Below are 26843 nucleotides of genomic sequence, written 5' to 3'. Positions count from 1 at the left end.
CTTTGACGATAATCTATACACATTTCTAAGTGTATCAAACTTTCCCAATAGTCTTATTGGCAATAAGCAAATTCTAAAGAAACTAAGAGAATATAGTCCTCCAACAACGCCAACACCATTTAAAACAGAAGAAGATTGAATATTTGAAAATACTAGCACTACTAATTTTACAACACCTATGGCTGCTAGTAAAAAGCGAAGACGAATTGATTCACCCTCCAGTATGCAGAAGGGGAGTGGACATTACACTACGTGTTTGCGTTAAAAATGGATGAAGTTCTGAAAGGTGTCTATGAAAATATTTGTGAAGCGGGAAGTTTAAGTTCTCCCAAACGCTTTCTAAAGCTGTCTCCGGCACCACATTGAAAAATGCAAAAGAGTATCTAGAAAATGAACCGTGTTACACACTACATCGGAATCACATGCTTCGTGGCAAACAAAATCGACAACTAAAGCCTTTTTCCCTCTGCATATAATGCAAACGGATCTCCTAACTTTAGATACAATTCAACGGTGTCACAATGCGCCCTAAAAACAAATTCTGGAGGCAATCAGTGTCTTTAGTCACTCCGCATGTGCCATTCCATTACGGTAAAAGATAGGTGTTGAAGTTGCTCAGGCCATTGAAAGTATTCTTGAACAGGATTCGTATATAAAAATTCAATCGGATCGTGGTAGTGAATTTGTTAATCCCCATGTGCAAAAGGTTCTATTGAAATATAATACAGTCCTCTATCATAGTCATAGTCCAATAAAGGCAGCATTGGCCGAATGACTGATAAGAACGATTCGACTTTTAATTTCAAGATATTGTACACTGAAAAATACATCTGCTTTTATTCATGATTTAGATAAAATCATGCAGATATACAACCATCGACCTCATCGATCTCTGTCCAACTCAAGCCCTCGGGAAGTTCATTACAGTGAAAATACATTTGATGCTTTTCTAAAGCAATACTCCAATGGCAATTAGAATAAAAAGAAGAAGAAATTCAATGTTGGTGATACAGTTCGAATTAATAGAAGCACCAATATTTTGGCAAAAGGGACTTATTCATGGAGCATCGAACTTTTTAAAGTGTCCAAAATCCTAGACACCAAGCCCCCAACATATCGGCTGCGAGACAGTAAAGATTATGTGATTCTCGGTGGTTTTTACGAATATGAACTGCAAAAAGTTAGAAACACTAGTGAAAGTTATCAAATTGAAAAGATATTAAAGACTCGTACTCGTAGGGGTCTGAGACAGTCGCTTGTTCACTGGCTAGGATACAACTCTGATTTTGATTCTTGGGTCAGTGCTGAAGATATTAACAATGCCCAATGATTTCTATGTGACTTTCATGTCTAATGTTTCCGATCCTCTCTACAATGATTTGAATAAAACAAGTGATTTTTGGACGAAACTCTCCCACCGTCAAATTCAATGGCACGTATTAAGTGGCTCTTGTCGACTATATTCTAAAAAAGACATCCTGAGAAAAGATCGTAAATATGATATAAAAATTAGACCCCATGATTGGCCACCACCTCCAGATGATCAAAAACAAATTCAAAAGCTCAATTGGTTGAAGTATCCATACGTTGTATAGCCCTACGAAGAATTCATCTCTATTAATGATTTATGTCGTTCTATTGATAAAAGAAATTGGGCACGTACAAAAGGAGCTTTTTATTTCCACTATTCAAAGGAGGAGGGCAAGATATACATTAGTTCACCTATTGCCAGTGAAAAGGTTATTCTCAATGATAATCTAAAGGATGTTCTTGGCTTTAAGCTCAATATAATCAATGGTAAAAGTGCCGGAAACAATAATTTCATTTTTGCTGACTATCCACCTGCTTTCTCCACAGACACTTGTATATTTATCTACGCCTCATTTGTGGAAACATCACGTGTTGGTAATTCAAATTTCCCCCTCCTACGAGTTCTTGAACGAAAAACCAATCAAGAACATATTCATCACTACAATATAAAGTGTCTTCAGTTTAGTCCCGTAAACACTTCCTATTTGGAACTCTGTCAGTTAACACTAAGAACTGAATTGGGTGATCCCGTAGCAATTTCAAAAGGTTTGGCTGTGATTACATGTCATTTTCGACTCATCATTTAAAAGCAAGATGTCTAATAAAAAAGTGGTATTCACTTGTCCTGATATTGACTGCTATGTTAATACTCTTGGCCCAAGACAACAGGGCAATGGAATGGAGTATTACAAAGGTCGCTCGTCAATGTCTGGCTATGGTCTTGGCAGTGGGTTTGCTAAGCTGTTTCGCTCTTCACTACCACTGGCTAGAAAATATCTTGTACCGGCTGCGACAGATTTTGCATCCTCTACACTATATGATTGGGGCTCTGGCAAGGATTTTAAAAGAAAGTGCTTCGGAAAATCTTAGGTCCATTGCGCGAACCCTTGGCGAGAAATTAAAACAAAATGGTAAAGGCTTAAAAAGGTCGAGAAACAATGCATCACTCATCAGTCTCTACTCAGGACGGAAACGAAAGACATCATCTCTCTTGTCAAAGACAAGAAGGAAAAAGCGGATAAGTAGTGTAACCAGAAGCCCCAGGACGAAAATTGTTAGATCGAAACTAGATTTGTTCTCCTAAGATGTCCTACCTACCGCATAAGGATGCTCAACCCTCAATCACCACCTCATTGAATCTATTCAATGCTGAAAATGTTGATGTGAGTGTCAAGCATGGATACTATGAACAATTTTGTCCACAACAATCCCTCTCTGATAATATCCACTTTCAACTTTATTCCAATGAAGACTTCTTTATGGACATGTTTTCAACATTTATAGATATAAAAATGAACGTCCGGAAATCTGATAGTACAATGCCAGTTCGGACCCATGGGATGTCCTATGAAAATTGTGTATTACATAATTTATTTTGTCAAATTAGCGTCTACATCAATGGCACGCTGGTGAGCACAAGCAACAATCTATCAAACTATGCAAGCTATATTCAATTTATGTTGATGACATCCAAGTCATACAAGCAATTGAGAGGCGCCTCCAATGGATATGAATATATTACTAATACTGATAGTACAGATGCACTTAAAAATGCTACAACTAGTGAATTACATCTAGTTGGAAAAATATATCATGAAATATTTAATATACCCCAATGGCTGCCGCCGAATGTTAAAGTGGATATAAAATTGACGCTTGTACCATCCAGTTTCATTTTGAGAAAAGAACTTGCTGCCAATCCCGATGTAAGTCTCTCCCTCACCTCGGCAATACTTCATGTACGCAAACAGCAGGTTATGAGCTCTGTTGCTTTGGCAGTGGAAAAACTAAGAACCAATGGTAACAACATTAAACTTCTTGCTCCCCATACGACCACCAATCAACGTCATATTGCCATGGGGTCACGCACCTTCACCGATTCATCCTTTATCAATGGCGAAATCCCCTTGAAACTTGCATTGGCATTTGTAAAGAGCGCCAGTGCAATAGGATCATGGACTGAATGCCCACATAAATTCGAGATGTTTGGACTTTCATCTCTTGTGTGCAAAGTAAATGGTATCCCACTCTACAATCTATCCTTTGATAAATCCTATAGAACATTGTATGAGTTGACCATGCAAACCCTAGATCATGATTCGCAACTATTTGAAAATGGTATAACTGAAGATATGTTTGCTAAAACACATGGTATCATTGTACTGGATTTGTCTAGCACGCAGGATATGAGTATAGTACGTACAGGGACTGTGCGTTTAGAGTGTACATTTACTGACCCATTGGCCGAGAGTATTGCACTAATCTCACTAAATCAATATGAAACCTATTGGGAAATCACTCCCGAAGGTAGTGTTCTAGTAGACTTAGCACCATGAACACCAGTCAAATAATCAGTGTATTTAATATGGACCCCTACATGTCTCAGTACAAATCCTATAGTCTGCCCTCAGACTATCTTGGAAAAATTCAAAGCGTCAGCAATACCTTGATTATTGTTAATAGCAGTCCATCGACTGTGCTGACGGGTCATTGGCTGTGCATATTTCAAACAATGAAGACGATTGAATTTTTTGATCCTCTTGGTCTACCCTATACATTCTACACACCCCACATCAGCAACTATATTGAGAGCAGTGGGAAAACTATTATTCAAAATCGAAAGAGGGTGCAGGATCTAACAACTAAAATCTGTGGCTTCCATGCACTACTATATTTTTTGTTCCGATGTCGCGGCTATACTTACAAGCAGTTTCTCCACATTTATGGTGACAATCCACGTCTGAACGACTTTCTAGTGGAAAATATCCTCTCGGACCTATACAGTATATAGTTCTGTGTTCTAAAAGTTAAGTTCTTTAAAATGTGTTGAATTTATTTATTAATAAAATGCATATCTACATCAATGTCTTTAAATCTCTGCTTTTAGATTTCTGTTTCGATGTATACAAAGCGCTCACAAACTACTAATGCTGGTAAATTATTTGAATTCACTGTATATTGATCTTGATTGGCTGCAAAGTCAGGGTCACATTTTCTACAGTACAATGTAACTTCAGTCTTGTAATATCTCTTTGTATAGTCAATGATACTATTTGCATCCATTTTGTGAAATTCACGTGTTTCAATTTGTCCATTTGAAGTAATATCACATACAGTGTTTTCAAATGGTGAATCACATTCGGTAACTGCCAAATTAAAATCACTTGGTTTATAGTCATAGTAGGCAGTGTCGTCACAGCGATGACGTAGAAACCAGATTGTCTTGTTACCCCAACAGTTGAATCGTAGACCAGATTCCTCTTCCCAGAATAATTTAAATCCACGACGATACCAATCTCGTAGAAATAAACTAAAATCACGTTTAGGATTCCTTCCAATCATAGCGGGGTAAGTATTCTCCCACTGATCACATTTATCATAGTGACAATTGGAGCATAGGTGCCCTCTAGGGTGAGAGTCACACACCTCTTCGAGACATGAATTAAATCCTTTAATTTGTACTGCATAGCCTCTATGTAATTTACAAGGATTACATAATTTGCCCTTTTCACTATAGTCATCAATAATTGTACAATTCTCACATTGAGTCCAACCGACAAGAGTATACATGCACAATGGGCATATATAAAACATTTTTTTTGTTTTTGGTTTCCAATGTCACTTGACTCTCTCACAGCTAAAACGAAACTGTTCGTCTTCGCTCGATAAATTCAAAGTGTAGGAATGAGGAGAGGAGTAACTCTGTGACGTTACCTCTTTCGAAGGAGGAGCCATCTACATTGAATCCATTGGCAATGATTTCAAAAGTATATCCACGATATAATTCTACCTTGTTCCAATTAATATATCAATAAATTGAGTATAAGCATTTTAATCACATTTTAAAAGTTTCATACAATAGTCCAATGGAAGAGGATAACTTTTCATTATAATTTTAAGTGCTCTCTCAGATACCATAATGTTTTAGAGCGTTGAATTAAGAAAATCGTCTTCCAAAATCAAATGTTTTCCCATAAACACTAGATTTGATCTAATTCTCTCTTTCTCAAATTTATTAATTTTTCAGTCCTTTCACTCTGACTGCTGATTCTAGACTGATCCAGATTCGTTAGTCCTAACCAGAAAAGAAAGGGAACATTTTCGATTTCGAAACAATTTTATTGAATAATTATAACAACAATACAGAGCATTTACAATTAGCGATAGAGTTTATTGTCTTCGATATGTTTCACTAATGCACTTAAAGCACATTGAAGTCTATTCACATATGCTATATCAACTTTAGCGGCGAAACATAATTGATCCTCCATTTTAAATTTGCTCAAGGATATCACATATCTTGCATATACTGCATCCCATTCCAGACAAAGCCGCGATCCTTTCGTGATTTCCACCGCAATGTTTGGTACTCTTGTATTATTACCATCAACTTCACTATCAACTTCTAATATGGTAAACATTCCACTCATTATTACAAATATATATCCAAATGAGTAAAGTCAAAACTGTTCTTCTCACTCCTTTGAATTCTATTCACAGACTAATAAAACTATATCAAAGATCCTTTCCTTATATTCCCTCCGCCGCTAATATGTAAACAAGCCCTCTGATTGGCTGAGAAGGAAACACGTGATCTAACGGTTTCCTGGAAACTCATAACATTTGCCTCGAGCAACAACAACAACAAGATCTTGAAGGAAGTGTCATTGACCTGTCCCCATTAGACTCAATAATCCATTAAAGGGAGAAAGTTGCTATTTCTTCATTCTCACTGACAAAAACCATAAAACAGACATAAATCGATGTTGAGATCCATGAAAAACATCAAATAAATTGACCAATACACATAACCATCCAAGAAACATCCATAAATGTGAGAAAATTCCTGTTTTTTCAAGTGATAAAAATACTGTTTTTACATTCTCACTGAAAAAAAACATAAAACAGACATAAATTACTGTTGACATCCATGAAAAACATCAAATAAATTGACCAACACACATAACCATCCAAGAAAACAACCATCAAAGTGAGAAAATTCCTGTTTTTTCATTCTCACTGACAACAAACAGACATAAATTATGTAAAAAAAGTTGTAGGTGGCAGCAGGGGTGAGGATCACGAGTATAAGATACCCTTCTACTGCTGATCACTTTTAAAAACTAGATTAGTAGAATATATTATTAACCTTTGATGACGGGGTGATTCATCTTGATAATTTTCTTAGTATTATTTTTGGAATTTGCCTTGCTGGGGTAGCCTCCTTTGTTCTTCTCCTTCTTTGTTATGATTTTTTTTTTTTTGGTTTATCTTCTTTATCTTTATTTTTGGTGTACTTGAACTCATTGTAATAATTGTTAGCCTTCCTTTCGAGTTTAGCTCCCTGTTAGCTTTATTTAATTATTTTTGCTGTTTATATTTGTATGAAATACAATTTATCTATCTATCTATCTATCCAGGTTAACAAAAAGGGCTTACCTGTAATATCTCAAAAAAGACAGGTAGGGGTAATTTTTGGTCAATTTTTTCTCTGTCCATACTTCTTCAGATCAAATGTTTCGAAAACAATATGAAAATTACACAGATAATTGTCAAAAAGATTAAGCTTTGGTTATATTCTTAAAACCATAAGGAGGAATAAGGGCATTCCGTTGAAACTTTAAAAAAATATTGAAGTGGATTTTTAGACAAATCAAAAGACACTATGCGCATCTATGTTGTCAAACAGATGTATCTGCAATATGTGAGGAAAGTTATTTAGTGGAAACGGAAACGGTATTAAATTACTAAGGGAATAATGAGGAAGACATCGAACTAAATGAAAACAAAAACAATGTTGATCCAATTTGCCAAAATGGTGTATCTGCAATATTTCTTGAACGATTCAGAGCATTAAGTTGAAACTGTCAGGCATTTTGACAAACTCAATACACATAGTGGTTTTGATCTAGTTCAACATCCGCTCAGCATTTCCTGGCAGGTTCAATATAATTTCCTTTGCCATTCCTAAGATTTTGCAGATACACTATTTGGAGCATATGGTTACACATAGTCTCTTTTGATTTAGTTCAACATCTCCTTCAATAATCTTTAAAAGTCTAAAATTAATACCCTTAGTCTGTTTAGACATCCAAGATCAAACATGCCACCTCTTTTCCATTATAAACACACATTTAAACAATGTGCAACTTTTATAACTTGTGGCCATTGTTCCAGGAGCCCTAGGGAGTCATGTCATCGCCGAAGGCATTTTTGTTGGATTTATTGGAATTATTGGACGTTTTGAAGAAAATGGTCATCCCCAAATTTTAGATCGGATGATTTTTATGTAAAAAGGGGGGGGGGCAAGTATCAAAAATGGCAAAGGAGAGGTGCCAAATGCCCTCTAATCATTCTAGATTAGAAGAGAAATAGAACCTTCACTTGCCATTTGAATGAGTCATCTCCAAAGTCTGTACGGCCAATATTTTCATACGAAGTGGCCTTGAAAAAAGGAAAATAGGCAGCGGTAGTGTGTTGCCTTTGGTTAAAAAGCTTTTGTGTTATTATAGGAGAAAAGCTATCTCACGTGGAAGCCCGTCAGCTTCAACTGGACCGTCGAATAGAAAGAGAGGCAGCAAGCATTGCTTATCGTATTGAAGAAGTTTTGAAGAAGTCAAACAGAGTTGATGGTGATTTGTAAGTTTTTAAATTAAAAAAATTGGTAGAATCGTGTCAGAAAGTCCTTAGGATATTTTGCAAATAAAGTAAATACCGATTTAATAATGTATAATATTAAAGTGAGGGGGATATAGGGAGGCTAAAATTCTTGAAACATGTATATAGTTCATAACAGATATGAAATGAAATATAATTTTTAATATGATGCAATTCAAATTTAAGGCTTGTTTCTCAATAAAATAAAAGGATTATAATATTCAAATAAAAAATAAATAGTGCACTAAAAACAAAGTTCATGCGAAAAAAGTGACAGCCGTATAATCAAATTTTATTATCCTTTCCCGCCCTTAATGAAAGATAAAAATGGCTAAAAACTGATTTGTTTGTATCTGAGAAAATTATATTGTGTTTATTTAGTTAAAAAGAAACTTTGCTTACAACTGAACCCCCCCCCCCTCCCTCCCTATTAAAATTTATAGAGGCTTTTCTAATTTAGGTGCGTTTATATGGTTATAGTAAAGGGCATTAATGATTCTTGTAGCTGATGTATCATAGGCAGCGCAATAGCGCTGCATAAATAAAGAGTGATGTGGGCACAATGTATTTATTTATTTGATGAATTCTTTTTCTGAGCAGGATACTTCATGTCGAAGGAGTTGTCTCAGAATCTTCGAAAGAGGCTTATTCTATTGTAAATTGAAACTTCTAGTGCCCCTTTTTTTTAAAGTTGACAGTAATTTGAGGGCAATCACCCCTTCTCTCAAGCCCATCGTTTCGCCAAATATATCAGATCAAAAGTTTGAGATATTCATTTTTTTCAGCATAATTGAAAGGTCTGGTAATTATTTCTTTGGGCATGAAAACAACCCTCCCCCCCATAGCTCTCAGGATAGGGCTATAAGTTATACTAGTTGCTCATTATTAACATATAAGGTTTTTATGGAAGGGCGTGGTTCGTATAAACCTCATAGGGGGCTCTTTCGATTTTAAATCAGAAATTCTAGTGCTCTTTTTAAGAGTCAAAAGGGATAGGAGGGTAACTAGCACCCCCCCTCCTACTTCCTCTTTTTACCAAATGCTTCCTATAGAAATTTTGAGATAGCCATTTTGTTCAAAATAGTCCAAGTATCTTACAAAAATTCCTTCGTGGTTGAAAGAAAATCCAGAGCCTGAGGGTATAGTTTGTAAGTTATGCCCGGGGGTATATAAGGCTTTTGCGGAAGGGGTGGTCGTAAAAACTTTAGAGGAAGCTCATTTGATTGGAAATTGGAAGCTCTAGTTCCCTTTAAAGAGTCGAAAGTTAAGGAGTGCAACTAGCCCCCTCCCCCTTTTATGCCTTCTTTTCCCCGAACGCATCTGATTGATTTCTGAGATAGCGATTTTTTCAAAATAGTCTAAAGCATATACCAATATACCAATGCTTCCATATACCAATGCTTCCATAGTTCAAACAGCCCACCAGAGCCCTGGGGCAAGGGTTTTATAATATGCCCTTGGGGCATATCAGGTTCTTATGGAATGGGTTGTGCTATAAACATCAGATGGGACCCATTTGATTGGAAATTTGAAGTTATAGTGCGCTTTTTGAGAGTCAAAAGTTAGTGTAGGTCACCCATCACGCCCATCATTTCCCAAAACAAATATCCAAAAAAAAATTAGAGATATTCATTTGCTTCAGCATTGTTGAAAATTCAAGTAGTAATACCTTTGGGGATGTCAACCCCTCTCCACAGCCCTCAGGGCCAAGGGCTGTAAGTTTGGTAATTCGTCAATTGTTTACATATAGTACCTGTTATTGAGAAAGGTATGCATATTTGACCTTTACTTTCCACAAAGACGAAGGACATTCAGGTGAGCCTTACAGAGAATGTTGAAGTGTTGGGCTAAATCAAAGCACGGTATATGCATGCAGGTAGTCAAAAGGGCAAAACTTAGGAATGACTGAGTATACTGAATTGGAACCTTCTGGAAATGATAAAGGAAATGATTAATCAGAGTAAGGGAAATAAAGCTTCAACGTTTTATTATTTGTTGATTTAAAAAAGAATTCCAAAAAATAAGCTTTTCAAAGAAAAGTAAAGGCCATTTTAAACTTAAGCTCAGCAGATACAAATACATGTTAAAATTCAAGCTCAACACGACCAGAAATTACTATTAAAGAAAAAATGAAATCCAAAACGAACAAAAATTAAATAAACAATCATAGGAAAAAACATAAAACAAGTAATAATATAAGTGAATAAATAGATCTTAAAGCGAGTAATGCTTAGCTTGAATATGAAAATCAAGCTTAAAACTAAAAAAATATTTTTCTATTGAAGTATAAATGAAACTTAAAACGAACAGAAACCAAATAAACTATCAATGCAAACGAACATACAATAGATGTTAATTTAAATGAATAAATAAATCTTAAAACGAGTGAAACTTAAATTGAATATGAAAATTAAGCTTGAAACGAACAAAAATCCCTACAAACAAGAGTTTGAGTATCACCTCCTTCTCTCACTATAAAAGTCTAAAACCTAATGCGTCATTGGCGCTTTACTTAAAACCAGTTTTATTACAAATATTTTCTTTTGTACTTTATTTTGAAACTAAACATTAAAGTTATAGTAGAATTTTGAACTGATGAGCTTTCAGCAATTAATATCATTATACATCAAATATGCAGTTTAATTTATTAGTTCTTTCTAAAGTTGTTCAAAAAGAATATAATTTTACTGCAAACAAGAGTTTGGATACTGCCCCCTTCCTTAACTGTAAATAAAAACCAAAATCTTACTTCGTCATTGGCGCTTCACTGAAAACAAATTATATTACAAATATTTTCTATTCCAGTTTTTAAAGCACTGAAAGTAAAAATAAAATTAGAGTGAAATAAATTCTTGAAATGATGGATTTTTCAACAACTAATATCATTATATAATGTATTACAGGTAATTACTTGGTAATAAAAAAAAATGTCTTCCTAATTTAGTAACTGAGATAAATGAGCACTTGAACAAGGTCTAGAGAACATGAACGTTGCTCATCCATCGAATCACCTAGAAAAAAACAGTATATCCAACCCGATAATCCAAAAATCAAGTCCAAAATAAAGCAAAATCAGCACTAATCAAGGAGGCACACTTGTGCCTCTATAAAGAGGCGACCCACCACAATGTTAAGTGATTTCAGGTCCTAGAGGTCGCAGAGAGACGGCGGTAATCTCATTTTGTAGCCCAAGCTCAAACTAAGAAACTTGCAATATTTCATCCTCCTCCGACTTTATCTTCATGGGGTAAACTGGGCCGGAAGTTTGGACCCTCCCACCACAGCCCCCCTTTAACGTTATCCGATTGGGCTGAAATTTAGAGGTTAAGCTTTCCTAGGGCCTGGGAGCTTATCCTCAAAATTTCAGCTCAATCCGATCACTCCTTCCCTGTTTTCAAAAAACCAAATATAGCCACTTGAAATTCATCATCATTTCTTTTTTTTCTTAGCCACGCCTACAGGCCACAGTTGGCAACGGATCCGGTTGAATGAGGACTCATTCGAAGCAGAATTCGACCTGTTAGGACCTTTTGATATTTTCAGACCGAAAAAATTATCCCCCGAATTTACATTTACGAAAAACCTTGTTTTCCTATATTAGCCCATGTTAATTTTTCCCACCACAACCCCCCTTTAACGTTGTCTGATCGGGCTGAAATTTAGAGGATAAGCTTTCCTGGGGCCTGGAAGCTTATCCTCGAAATTTCAGCTCAATCTGATTACTTTTTCCCTGTTTTCCAAAAACCAAATATCAAGTTTTGCTTGCGTCAAAAAGTTCCCCGTTACTAAAAAACAATTTCAATTATGTCTCTTTAGTGCAGCGGTGAGACTCCTGGCTGTCAGGCGGAAAACCCGGGTTCGACTCACCGTTAGATAAAATTTTTTAAATACTGAATTTAAATTTAAAAAAAAACTCAGTTTCTTTTTTAAATTATTTGAAAAAAATTACGTTTTCTAAAGAGTTAAAGTGGCTGAGTTACAAGGTCGACCCTTAAAACACCCTGTCGAGAAAGAAAAGAATAATACACAATCATCTAACAGTTAGTCAAGCAATAATAAGTAATAAACTGTACAAAAACGTGCAGAAATTATTTGAAAAAAAACTACGTTTTCTAAAGAGTTAAAGAGGCTGAGTTACAAGGTCGAACCTTAAAACGTACAGGGATTAGGAGGCACAGTTGGGAGTAGAGGTGACCCTATTGACCCCATTGCCCACCCCTGCTGCAACCTACAACTTTTTTTAGCACCATATATTGGCACGAGAACCACGTGGTTTATGGTTTTTTGTCAATGAGAATTTGAAAAAACAGGAATTTTGTCAATTTTATGTATGTTTTCATGGATGGTTATGTGTGTTGGTCGATTTATTTGATGTTTTTCATGGATTTTTAATTGTTTTTGTCAGTGAGAATTTGAAAAACAGGGACTTTGTCACATTTATGGATGTCAACAGCAATTCATGTCTGTTATATGGTTTTTGTCAGTGAGAATGAAAAAACAGGAATTTTCTCACTTGAAAAAACAGGAATTTTGTCGCATTTATGGTTGTTTTCATGGATGGTTATGTGTGTTGTTCGAATTATTTGATGTTTTTCTCGGATGTCAACATCAAATTATGGATGTTTAATGGTTTTTGTCAGTGAGAATTTGAAAAACATGAACTTTGTCACATTTATGTCTGTTTTCATGGATGTTTTTATGGTTTTTGTCAGTGAGAATTTGAAAAACAGGGGACTTTGTCACATTTATGTATGTCAACAGCAATTCATGTCTGTTTAACGGTTTTCTCACTGAGAATGAAAAAACAGGAATTTGCCAAATGTTATGACTTTCCCGGAAACAGTTAGATCACGTGTTTCCTTCTCAGCCAATCAACGAGTCGGATACATCCTCCTTCTCAGCCAATCAGAGACGTGCTTACATATGGTTTACCCATTACATAACAATTCACCCTTGAGATTTCATATATAACGGACATGCACTGTGATTTCAGAGAAATTGATTGCGTAATCGAAGGAAAAGTGGATTTCCGAGAACTTGATTGCGTAGTCGATTGGGAATTTTATTGATCTATGACTCATGACGGGGCTCTATTTATGGGCAAACCTTTAGAATGATATCTATCCTCAATCAAGATTTTCTATCAAAGATAAAAATAAATCATTCTTCAAATATTTATTCTATCGGTATAACAATATTTATTATGGTTTTCAGATACACTATCTCAGGTTCAATTATTTGAACCTCCTCTTCTTCCTCCACAATTATAATATCTATGAGAGGGGGTGGTACACACTCAATCTCAGGAGACACCCCCTCAAATAAATCGTTACGTACTCGAAGTGTCGGGCGATCCGAAGGCCCACTCCTTAAAAGATCCTCTGAGAAACAAGTGCAGAGAAGCTCCTCCTCCTCAGCAGGTGTAATCGCATTTGCATCAATTTCTGTACACGTAGCTAGAAGCTCCTCCTCCTCCTCATGAGTGAGCCCCCACACACTCCACACATCCTAAAAAGATTGAGAACACTATGATGGAAATATAAATTTAAATTTAAACAATGGTGTGTGAGAATGTTTCTTTGAAATTTTCAGCGGGTTTCAATTTCTGGAAAAAATTTCAACGGAAGAGAGATTTCAAGAGTGACATGAAAAATGATTAGAAATTTAAGTCTTTTTTCAAATTGAAGAAATTAAATAAAAATAAATTATTTCAGCTGAAAGTAAGGAGCAGCATTAAATTTCAAAACGAAAAAAAATTGAGGAGGGGAGCTATTTCTTCATATATTGAATAATTTGTGTTCGTTTCGAAATTTTAAACTTATGTCTAATGATAAACTTGTTAGAGTGAGAAAAACTTTTTTTCCACAATGGACATTTTTCAACTAAAAGTAAAGAGCTGCTAGACTAAATTGAAGATGAGCAGAAATAATAACAAATAATTGTTCAAACTTAAATTTTCTGTAAACTTATGTCTAGTGATAAACTTGTTAGAGCGACAAAAACTTTTTTTTCCACAAGAGGGCATTTTTCAACTAAAAGTAAAGAGTTGCTAGAATAAATCAAAGATGAGCATAAATAATAACGAACTTTTGTTCAAACTTAAATTTTATTTAAACTTATATCTAGTGATAAACTTTTTAGAGTGACAAAAACTTTTTTTCCACAAGAAGGCATTTTCAACTAAAAGTAAAGAGCTGCTAGACTAAATCAAAGATGAGCAGAAATAATAACGAATAATTGTTCAAACTTAAATTTTCTGTAAACTTATATCTAGTGATAAACTTGTTAGAGTGACAAAAACTTTTTTTTCCACAAGAGAGCATTTTCAACTAAAAGTAAAGAGCTGCTAGACTAAATCAAAGATGAGCAGAAATAATAACGAATAATTGCTCAAACTTAAATTTTCTGTAAACTTATATATAGTGATAAACTTGTTAGAGTGACAAAATCTTTTTTTTCCACAAGAGGGCATTTTCAACTAAAAGTAAAGAGCTGCTAGACTAAATCAAAAATGAGCAGAAATAATAACAAATAATTTTTAAAAATTAAGTGTTCTTTAAAATTATATATTGTGATATACTTTTTATTTACAAAAACTTTTTTTTCCAAAAGTGGGCATTTTTCAACTAAACGTAAAGAGCTGCTAGACTAAATCAAAGATGAGCAGAAATAATAACGAATAATTGTTCAAACTTAAATTTTCTGTAAACTTATGTCTAATTATAAACTTTATATAGTGAAAAAAACTTTTTTCCACAAGAGGGCATTTTCAATTAAAAGTAAAGAGCTACTAGACTAAGTCAAAGATGAGCAGAAATAATAACAAATAATTGTTCAAACTTAAATTTTCTGTAAACTTATTTCTAGTGATAAACTTTTTAGATTGACAAAAACTTTTTTTCCACAAGAGGGCATTTTTCAACTAAAAGTAAAGAGCTTCTAGACTAACTCAAATATTATCATAAATAATAAATAACTTTTTTTAATAATAAATTTTTATTTAAAATTATATATAATTATAATATTTATAGTTTTAAAAAAAATTTTTTAAACTAGAGGGAATTTTCAAATAAAAGTAAATATCTCCTAGACTAAATAAAATATTAGCCTAAATAATAAAGAAAAATTGTTAAAACTTAAATTTTATGTAAAATTATTTCTAGTGATAAACTTGTTAGAGTGACAAAAACTTTTTTTCCACAAGAGGGCATTTTTCAACTAAAAGTAAAGAGCTGCTAGACTAATCAAAGATGAGCAGAAATAATAACGAACTTTTGTTCAAAACTTAAATTTTCTGTAAACTTATATCTAATGATAAAGTTGTTAGAGTGACAAAAACTTTTTTTTTCCACAAGAGAGCATTTTCAACTAAAAGTAAAGAGCTGCTAGACTAAATCAAAGATGGCAGAAATAAAGTTGAATAATTGCTTAAACGTAAATTTTCTGTAAACATACTTCTAATTAATCACTCATAAAAAGGTAAGTATAGACCGCTAATCCTCTATGGTGGGGGAAGCATGCACAGCTGTGTCCTTCTCGGTCGACTAGGTGCTGTAGTGAGTTGTTTTTAATAGGAGTACATTATTTTTAAAGATTTAAATGAATCAGATTAGTTAAACAAAGCTTATAAATAAAAATTCTATTAACAGTTAATTCTGTACCGACTACATAAATATTTAAGACCAAGTGCACCACTATGCACCATTGTGGTCTGAGAAATTCAAAAACTCAGAAACTCAATACATAGTTTTCGATAATTTCAAGTCGATTACTATCTAAGAATTTTGTTTCTACAACACTTAGACCTTCCTTAGGTTGAAGTGCTGTTTTACACCACAAAATGGTAGAAAATCCCGCTTTACTTGAGTACATTATACGTTATGCCTCCTACAATTTGTCCCCATTAGCTTGATATGTTATCTCGTGAGAAAAAACTATCAAATAAACACGCAGACTAAACTTGCTGAAAATTATATATTTGAAATCAGCATTTAAAGCTGATTCATTGATGTATCTATTGCTATCAAATTTCCTTTTTCTAGAGTTTAGGATACCATTGAGCTGGATCGCTCATTACTTAAACTTCGTTAACACTAAATGTTTTATTAATTAAAAAACTATCAACAAACTAAGTTTTTCAAATAAAAGTAAAGAGATACTACATAAAATCAAAGATTAGCAGAAATAAAGTTAAATAATTGTTCAAACGTAAACTTATGTCCAATGCCATACTAGTTAAAGTGACAAAAACTCTTTCCCACAAGAGGACACTTTTCAACTAAAAGTAAAGAGCTAGCAGACTAAACCAAAGATATGATGAAATAATAGCGAATAATTGTTCAAACTTAAATTTTCTGTATTACGGGAATAGGTTATTTTCGAACCATTATATCTACCAAAGCTTCAATACCTGAAAAACTCTTTCCCACAAGAGGACACTTTTCAACTAAAAGTAAAGAGCTACTAAATCAAAGATATGATGAAATAATAACGAATAATTGTTCAAGCGTAAACTCATTAGAGTTATAAAAAACTATTTCCCGCAAGAGGACACTTTTCGCGTAAAAGTAAAGAGCTAGCAGACTAAACCAAAGATATGATGAAATAATAGTGAATAATTGTTCAAACTTAAATTTTTTGTATTACGGGAATAGTTTATTTTCGAACAATTATATCTACCAAAGCTTCAATACCTGAAAAACTCTTTCCCACAAGAGGACACTTTTCGAGTAAAAGTAAAGAGCTACTAAATCAAAGATATTATGAAATAATAACGAATAATTGTTAAAAAGTAAACTTATTAGAGTGATAAAAAACTTTTTTCCCACACGAGGACACTTTCGAGTAAAAGTAAAGAGCTACCAGACTAAACCAAAGATATGATGAAATAATAGCGAATAATTGTTCAATCTTAAATTTTCTGTATTACTGGAATAGTTTATTTTCGAACCATTATATCTACCAAAGCTTCAATACCTGAAAAACTCTTTCCCACAAGAGGACACTTTTCGACTAAAAGTAAAGAGCTACTAAATCAAAGATATGATGAAATAATAACGAATAATTGTTCAAGCGTAAACTTATTAGAGTGATAAAAAACTTTTTCTCACAAGAGGACACTTTCGAGTAAAAGTAAAGAGCTACCAGACTAAATCACAGATATGATGAAATAATAGCGAATAATTGTTCAAACTTAAAATTTCTGTATTACGGGTATTGTTTATTTTCGAACCATTATATCTACCAAAGCTTCAATACCTGAAAAAATCTGTCCCACAAGAGGACACTTTTCAACTAACAGTAAACAGCTACTAAATCAAAGATATGATGAAATAATAACGAATAATTGTTCAAACGTAAACTTATTAGAGTGATAAAAAACTTTTTCCCACAAGAGGACACTTTTCGCGTAAAAGTAAAGAGCTAGCAGACTAAACCAAAGATATGATGAAATAATAGTGAATAATTGTTCAAACTTAAATTTTCTGTATTTCGGGAATAGTTTATTTTCGAACCATTATATCTACCAAAGCTTCAATAACTGAAAAACTCTTTCCCACAAGAGGTCACTTTTCAACTAAAAGTAAAGAGCTACTAAATCAAAGATATGATGAAATAATAATGAATAATTGTTCAAACGTAAACTTATGTCCAATGCCATACTAGTTAAAGTGACAAAAACTCTTTCCCACAAGAGGACACTTTTCAACTAAAAGTAAAGAGCTACTAAATCAAAGATATGATGAAATAATAACGAATAATTGTTCAAACTTATATTTTCTGTATTACGGGAATAGTTTATTTTCGAACCATTATATCTCCCAAAGGTTCAATACCTGAGTTAAACTAAGAGGTTTCAATTTCAGGAAAAAATTATGCCATACTAGTTAAAGTGACAAAAGCTCTTTCCCACAAGAGGACACTTTTCGCGTAAAAGTAAAGAGCTAGCAGACTAAACCAAAGATATGATGAAATAACAGCGAATAATTGTTCAAACTTAAATTTTATGTATTACGGGAATAGTTTATTTTCGAACCATTATATCTACCAAAGGTTCAATACCTGAAAAACTCTTTCCCACAAGAGGACACTTTTCAAGTAAAAGTAAAGAGCTACTAAATCAAAGATATGATGAAATAATAACGAATAATTCTTCAAACGTAAACTTATGTTTAGCGATAAACTTATTAGAGTGATAAAAAACTTTTTCCCACAAGAGGACACTTTTCACGTAAAAGTAAAGAGCTAGCAGACTAAACCAAAGATACGATGAAATAACAGCGAATAATTGTTCAAACTTAAATTTTCTGTATTACGGGAATAGTTTATTTTCAAACCATTATATATACCAAAGATTCAATACCTGAAAAACTCTTTCCCACAAGAGGACACTTTTCAACTAAAAGTAAAGAGCTACTAAATCAAAGATATGATGAAATAATAACGAATAATTGTTCAAACGTAAACTTATGTTTAGCGATAAACTTATTAGAGTGATAAAAAACTTTTTCCCACAAGAGGACACTTTTCGCGTGAAAGTAAAGAGTTACCAGACTAAACCAAAGATATGATGAAATAACAGCGAATAATTGTTCAAACTTAAATTTTCTGTATTAGGGGAATAGTTTATTTTCGAACCATTATATCTACCAAAGGTTCAATACCTGAGTTAAACTAAGAGGTTTCAATTTCAGGAAAAAATTACATTTAGACAACATTTGACAATTTACCAAATTTTAAAGTTTTTGTTAGAACCTCGGGTATGCATTTTCATCATATTTTGCTTATTTTCGGTGGAAAAACACACTGAAAAGACATATTATTGGACTCACATCAAACATTGTCGGATTTGCATTTGAAGAACCTTCCATCATTTTCTATCTTGTCATATATTTCAACATATACTGACTTTCAAAGCTTTTCAAAGCTCTTAAATATACTTACCTAACGGTTATTTATTTACGAAATCGTGCAAACTGTTGATTTAGAACAATAATTACATTTCTATATATCAATTAACACTCACTAGAATTGCAACTTTTCACTCGCGGAGAATGCTTTCAAAACAATACTTCTTACGTTGCATAGACAAATTATGTCAAACGAGACACGAGACATCTTCAACGCAGATTAATTAATTGCTACGTTCGATTTTCTTTGGACATAGGAAAGCATCAATGAGGGTGAGAATTTCTGTAAAACTATCAAAGATTGATCAACTCGGGATTTCACACTTCTTGTGAATCAGAAAGAAAAAAGAAGAAAAATTGATAAAAGTTATTTTGAAATATGCCCCAAAATCAGTGCTATTACAACTTAAATGACGAGGGGGGCATGAAAACTATGGTTTTTAACTTTGATATATAAGACTAGACAGAAAAGTCTATAGTGAGGATGATACTACCTCGATACTCCCAATATATCCCCAAACACAATTTTACCCTTGTATACTAAAATCTCCCAGTCCCCAACCCAACAAAAATTTCTTTTAAAGAAAGGAAATTGTATTTGAAGTTGGTAGTTTTAAAAAAGTATTCCAGTACATATGAACCTATGACAGTTATTCTATCTAACGTATTTTCATCGTCGATGATAGATTTTAATTGGAAAACACACTTAACATATCGCTTAAGAGCTCTATTAGTGAGGTTAGGTTAGGTTAGAGTAGGTTAGGTTAGGTCTATAAATAGCAGGTTAGGTTAGATTAGGTTAAGTGGCCGATCTCCACCCCAGGGCCCCCCGGCCGAAGGCGGCAGAGTCGGGAGATCCATCCCCAGGATAGGTTAGGTTAGGTTAAGTGGTCTTAACCTATCCCAGGTTAGGTTAAGTGGTCTTAACCTATCCCAGGTTAGGTTAGGTAACCTAACCTAACTAGGGTTAGCAGGTTAGGTTAGGTTAGGTTCGGTTAAGTGGCCGGCCACTTAACCGAACCTAACCTAACCTAACCTGCTAACCCTAGTTAGGTTAGGTTACCTAACCTAACCTGGGATAGGTTAAGACCACGTAACCTAACCTGGGATAGGTTCAGACCACTTAACCTAACCTATCCTATCCTGGGGATGGATATCCCGACGCTGCCGTCTTCGGCCTGTGGTCCCTGGGGTGGGGATCGGCCGCTTAACCTAATCTAACCTAACCTGCTATTTAGAGACCTAACCTAACCTAATCTAACCTAACCTAACCTCACTACTATAGCTCTTAGTATGGCTTTTCAGTGTGTTTTCCAACGAAAATATTTAAAATACGATGAAAATACGTACTAGCTACTAAAGTTCCGTTTTTTATAGTTTAGGTAAGCATGTTTTACAACGAAAATATTTAAATACAATGAAAATTCTTTCCTATATATTTTTGTGTGGGGGTTGCATGGGAGTTTTTAAAATCCTGTGTAATATGGGAGTTTGGGGGAAGGGGGTGTGGGGGGTTGCGAGCGCGCGGGGAGAGGCGGGGGGCATCCTCACTCCTATAGACTTTTCTGTCTAGTCTTGTATATCAAAGTTAAAAACCATAGTTTTCATGCCCCCCTCGCGTCATTTAAGTTGTAATAGCACTGATTTTGGGGCATATTTCAAAATAACTATTATCAATTTTTCTTCTTTTTTCTTTCTGATTCACAAGAAGTGTGAAATCCACGAGTTGATCAATCTTTGATATTTTTACAGAAATTCTCACCCTCATTGACGCTTTCCTATGTCCAAAGAAAATCGAACGTAGCAATTAATTAATCTGCGTTGAAGATGTCTCGTGTCTCGTTTGACATAATTTGTCTATGCAACGTAAGAAGTATTGTTTTGAAAGCATTCTCCGCGAGTGAAAAGTTGCAATTCTAGTGAGTGTTAATTGATATATAGAAATTTAATTATTGTTATAAATCAACAGTTTGCCCGATGTCATAAATAGATAACCGTTAGTTAAGTATATTTAAGAGATTTTAATATCTTTGAAGGTTAGTATATGTTGACATAGAGGACTAGATAGAAAATGATGGAAGGCTCTTCAAATTCAAATCCGACACTGTTTGATGTGAGTCCAATAATATGTCATTTCAATGTGTTTTCCAATGAAAATAAGCAAAATATGATGAAAATGCATACCCGAGGTTCTAACAAAAACTTTAAAATTTGGTAAATTGTCAAATGTTGTCTAAATGTAATTTTTTCCTGAAATTGAAACCTCATAGTTTAACTCAGGTATTGAACCTTTGGTAGATATAATGGTTCGAAAATAAACTACTCCCGTAATACAGAAAATTTAAGTTTGAACAATTATTCGCTATTATTTCATCATATCTTTGGTTTAGTCTGGTAACTCTTTACTTTTACGCGAAAAGTGTCCTCTTGTGGGAAAAAGTTTTTTATCACTATAATAATTTTATTGCTAAAAATAATTTTAAGTTTGAAAAATTATTATTTATTATTTCATCATATCTTTGATTTAGTAGCTCTTTACTTTTAGTTGAATAGTGTCCTCGAGTGGGAAAGAGTTTTTCAGGTATTGTAGCTTTGGTAGATATAATGGTTCTAAAATAAACTATTCCCGTAATACAGAAAATTTAAGTTTGAACAATTATTCGCTGTTCTTTAATCATATATTTGGTTTAGTATGCTATATCTTTACTTTTACGCGAAAAGTGTCCTCTTGTGGGAAAAAGTTTTTTATCACTCTAATAAGTTTATTGCTAAACATAAGTTTACGTTTGAACAATTATTCGTTATTATTTCATCATATCTTTGATTTAGTAGCTCTTTACCGGTATTTGAAAAGTGTCCTCTTGTGGGACCAAGTTTTTCTGGTCTTGAAGCTTTGGTAGATATAATGGTTCGAAAATAAACTATTCCCGTAATACAGAAAATTTAAGTTTGTACAATGATTCGCTGTTATTTCATCATATCTTTGGTTTAGTCTGCTAGTTCTTTACTGTTACTCGAAAGTGTCCTCTTGTGGGAAAAATTTTTTGTCACTTTAACTAGTATGGCATAATTTTTTCCTGAAATTGAAACCTCTTAGTTTAACTCAGGTATTGAACCTTTGGGAGATATAATGGTTCGAAAATAAACTATTCCCGTAATACATAAAATTTAAGTTTGAAAAATTATTCGTTATTATTTCATCATATCTTTGATTTAGTAGCTCTTTACTTTTAGTTGAAAAGTGTCCACTTGTGGGAAAGAGTTTTTGTCACTTTAACTAGTATGGCATTTTACATAAGTTTACGTTTGAACAATTATTCGTTATTATTTCATCATATCTTTGATTTAGTAGCTCTTTACTTTTAGTTGAAAAGTGACCTCTTGTGGGAAAGAGTTTTTCAGATATTGAAGATTTGGTAGATATAATGGTTCGAAAATAAACTATTCCCGTAATAAAGAAAATTTAAGTTTGAACAATTATTCACTATTATTTCATCATATCTTTGGTTTAGTCTGCTAGCTCTTTACTTTTACTCGAAAAGTGTCCTCTTGCGGGAAAAAGTTTTTTATCACTCTAATAAGTTTACGATTGAACAATTAGTCGTTATTATTTCATCATATCTTTGATTTAGTAGCTCTTTACTTTTAGTTGAAAAGTGTCCTCTTGTGGGAAAGAGTTTTTCAGGTATTGAAGCTTTGGTAGATATAATGGTTCCAAAATAAACTATTCCCGTAATACAGAAAATTTAAGTTTGAACAATTATTCGCTATTATTTCATCATATCTTTGGTTTAGTCTGGTAGCTCTTTACTTTTACTCGAAAGTGTCCTCTTGTGGGAAATATGTTTTTTATCACTATAATAATTTTACTCTTTAACAATTCTTATTTATGATTTAATCATATCTTTGATTTAGTAGCTCTTTACTTTTAGTCGAAAAGTGTCCTCTTGTGGGAAAGAGTTTTTAAGGTATTGAAGCTTTTGTAGATATAATGGTTCGAAAATAAACTATTCCCGTAATACAGAAAATTTAAGTTTGAACAATTATTCGCTATTATTTCATCATATCTTTGGTTTAGTCTGGTAGCTCTTTACTTTTACTCGAAAGTGTCCTCTTGTGAAAAAAAGTTTTTTATCACTCTAATAAGTTTACGCTTGAACAATTATTCGTTATTATTTCATCATATCTTTGATTTAGTAGCTCTTTACTTTTAGTCGAAAAGTGTCCTCTTGTGGGAAAGAGTTTTTCAGGTATTGAAGCTTTGGTAGATACAATTGTTCGAAAATAAACTATTCCCGTAATACAGAAAATTTAAGTTTGAACAATTATTAAATATTCTTTCATCATATCTTTTGTTTAGTCTGCTAGCTCTTTACTTTTACGTGCAAAGTGTCCTCTTGAGGGAAAAAGTTTTTTATCACTCTAATTAGTTTACGATTGAACAATTATTCTTTATTATTTCATCATATCTTTGATTTAGTAGCTCTTTACTTTTAGTTGAAAAGTGTCCTCTTGTGGGAAAGAGTTTTTCATGTATTGAAGCTTTGGTAGATATAATGGTTCGAAAATGAACTATTCCCTTAATACAGAAAATTTAAGTTTGAACAATTATTCGCTATTATTTCATCATATCTTTGGTTTAGTCTGCTAGCTCTTTACTTTTAGTTGAAAAGTGTCCTCTTGTGGGAAAGAGTTTTTGTCACTTTAACTAGTATGGAATTGGACATAAGTTTACGTTTGAACAATTATTTAACTTTATTTCTGCTCATCTTTGATTTAATGTAGTAGCTCTTTACTTTTCTTTGAAAAACTTATTTTGTGGAAAGTTTTTTAATTAATAAAACATTTCATGGTAACGAAGTGCAAGTAAGGAGCGATCCAGCTCAATGGTATCCGAAACTCTAGAAAACGGAATTTTGATAGCTATAGATACATCAATGAATCAGCTTTAAATGCTGATTTCAAATATATAAGTTTCATCAAGTTTAGTCTGCGTGTTTATTTGATAGTTTTTTCTCACGAGATAACATATCAAGCTAATGGGGACAAATTGTAGGAGGCATAACGTATAATGTACTCAAGTAAAGCGGGATTTTCTACCATTTTGTGGTGTAAAACAGCACTTCAACCTAAGGAAGGTCTAAGTTTTGTAGAAACAAAATTCTTAGATAGTAATCGACTTGAAATTATCGAAAACTATGTATTGAGTTTCTGAGTTTTTGAATTTCTCAGACCACAATGGTGCATCGTGGTGCACTTGGTCTTAAATATTTATGTAGTCGGTACAGAATTAACTGTTAATAGAATTTTTATTTATGAGCTTTGTTTAACTAATCTGATTCATTTAAATCTTTAAAAATAATGTACTCCTATTAAAAACAACTCACTACAGCACCTAGTCGACCGAGAAGGACACAGCTGTGCATGCTTCCCCCACCATAGAGGATTAGCGGTCTATACTTACCTTTTTATGAGTGATTAATTAGAAGTATGTTTACAGAAAATTTACGTTTAATCAATTATTCAACTTTATTTCTGTCATCTTTGATTTAGTCTAGCAGCTCTTTACTTTTAGTTGAAAATGCTCTAGTGTGGAAAAAAAATATTTTGTCACTCTAACAACTTTATCATTAGATATAAGTTTACAGAAAATTTAAGTTTGAAAAAAAGTTCGTTATTATTTATGCTCATCTTTGATTAGTCTAGCAGCTCTTTACTTTTAGTTGAAAAATGCCCTCTTGTGGAAAAAAAGTTTTTGTCACTCTAACAAGTTTATCACTAGACATAAGTTTACAGAAAATTTAAGTTTGAACAATTATTTGTTATTATTTCTGCTCATCTTTGATTTAGTCTATCATTTCTTTACTTTTATTTTAAAATGCCCTCTTGTGTAAAAAAGTTTTTGTCACTCTATCAAGTTTATCATTATATATAAGTTTACAGAAAATTTAAGTTTGAACAATTATTCGTTATTATTTCTGCTCATCTTTGATTTAGTCTAGCAGCTCTTTACTTTTAGTTGAAAAATGCCGTCTTGTGGAAAAAAAGTTTTTGTCACTCTAACAAGTTTATCATTAGACATAAGTTTACAGAAAATTTAAGTTTGAACAATTATTTGTTATTATTTCTGCTCATCTTTGACTTAGTCTAGTAGCTCTTTACTTTTAGTTGAAAATGCCCTCTTGTGGAAAAAATATTTTGTCACTCTATCAAGTTTATCACTATACATAAGTTTACAGAAAATTTAAGTTTTAACAATTATCTGTTATTATTTCTGCACATCTTTGATTTACTCTATCATCTCTTTAATTTTATTTGAAAAATGCACTCTTGTTGAAAAAAAAGTTTTTGTCACTAACAACATTATCATTATAAATAAGTTTACATAAAAATTAAGTTTGAAAAATTATTCGTTATTATTTATTCTCATTTTTGATTTAGTTTAGCAGCTCTTTACTTATAGTTGAAAATGCCCTCTTGTGGAAAAAAAGATTTTGTCACTCTAACAAGTTTATCACTATATATAAGTTTACAGAAAATTTAAGTTTGAGCAATTATTCGTTATTATTTCTGCTCATCTTTGATTTAGTCTAGAAGCTCTTTACTTTTAGTTGAAAATGCTCTATTGTGGAAAAAAAAAGTTTCTGTCACTCTAACAATTTTATCACTATATATAATTTTACATAAAATTTAAGTTTGAACAATTATTCGTTATTATTTCTGCTCATCTTTGATTTAGTCTAGCAGCTCTTTACTTTTAGTTGAAAATGCCCTCTTGTGGAAAAAAAGTTTTTGTCACTCTAACAAGTTTATCACTAGATATAAGTTTACAGAAAATTTAAGTTTGAACAAAATTTCGTTATTATTTCTGCTCATCTTTGATTTAGTCTAGCAACTCTTTACTTTTAGTTGAAAATGACCTCTTGTGGAAAAAAAGTTTTTGTCACTCTAACAAGTTTATCACTAGACATAAGTTTACAGAAAATTTAAGTTTGAACAATTATTCGTTATTATTTCTGCTCATCTTCAATTTAGTCTAGCAGCTCTTTACTTTTAGTTGAAAAATGTCCATTGTGGAAAAAAATTTTTTCTCACTCTAACAAGTTTATCATTAGACATAAGTTTAAAATTTCGAAACGAACACAAATTATTCAATATATGAAGAAATAGCCCCCCTCCTCAATTTTTTTTCGTTTTGAAATTTAATGCTGCTCCTTACTTTCAGCTGAAATAATTTATTTTTATTTAATTTCTTCAATTTGAAAAAATACTTAAATTTCTAATCATTTTTCATGTTACTCTTGAAATCTCTCTTCCGTTGAAATTTTTCCAGAAATTGAAACCCGCTGAAAATTTCCAAGAAACATTCTCCCACAACATTGTTTAAATTTAAATTTATATTTCCATCATAGTGTTCTCAATCTTTTTAGGATGTGTGGAGTGTGTGGGGGCTCACTCATGAGGAGGAGGAGGAGCTTCTAGCTACGTGTACAGAAATTGATGCAAATGCGATTACACCTGCTGAGGAGGAGGAGCTTCTCTGCACTTGTTTCTCAGAGGATCTTTTAAGGAGTGGGCCTTCGGATCGCCCGACACTTCGAGTACGTAACGATTTATTTGAGGGGGTGTCTCCTGAGATTGAGTGTGTACCACCCCCTCTCATAGATATTATAATTGTGGAGGAAGAAGAGGAGGTTCAAATAATTGAACCTGAGATAGTGTATCTGAAAACCATAATAAATATTG

The 26843-nt window shown here is 33.1% G+C and overlaps 1 protein-coding gene across 3 annotated transcripts in view; it reads left to right on the top strand.

Annotated features, from left to right (window-relative positions):
• Positions 1–26843, top strand: part of LOC148944748 (uncharacterized) — a 284458-nt gene that overhangs the window by 174059 nt on the left and 83556 nt on the right. For all 3 annotated transcript variants that reach the window (XM_089100249.1, XM_089100247.1, XM_089100248.1), the window contains exon 5: positions 8043–8169. In XM_089100249.1, coding sequence (XP_088956375.1) covers positions 8043–8169 — 127 coding nt within the window. The remainder of the gene's footprint in view (positions 1–8042; positions 8170–26843) is intronic.

This window comes from Artemia sp. Qi Xiang Cuo, chromosome 14 (genome assembly GCF_049724085.1).
Source record: "Artemia sp. Qi Xiang Cuo chromosome 14, ASM4972408v1, whole genome shotgun sequence".
Classification (NCBI taxonomy): Eukaryota; Metazoa; Arthropoda; class Branchiopoda; order Anostraca; family Artemiidae; genus Artemia; species Artemia sp. Qi Xiang Cuo.
The sequence above is the reverse complement of the archived record's forward strand: the minus strand, read 5'-3'. Positions and strand labels throughout refer to the sequence as shown.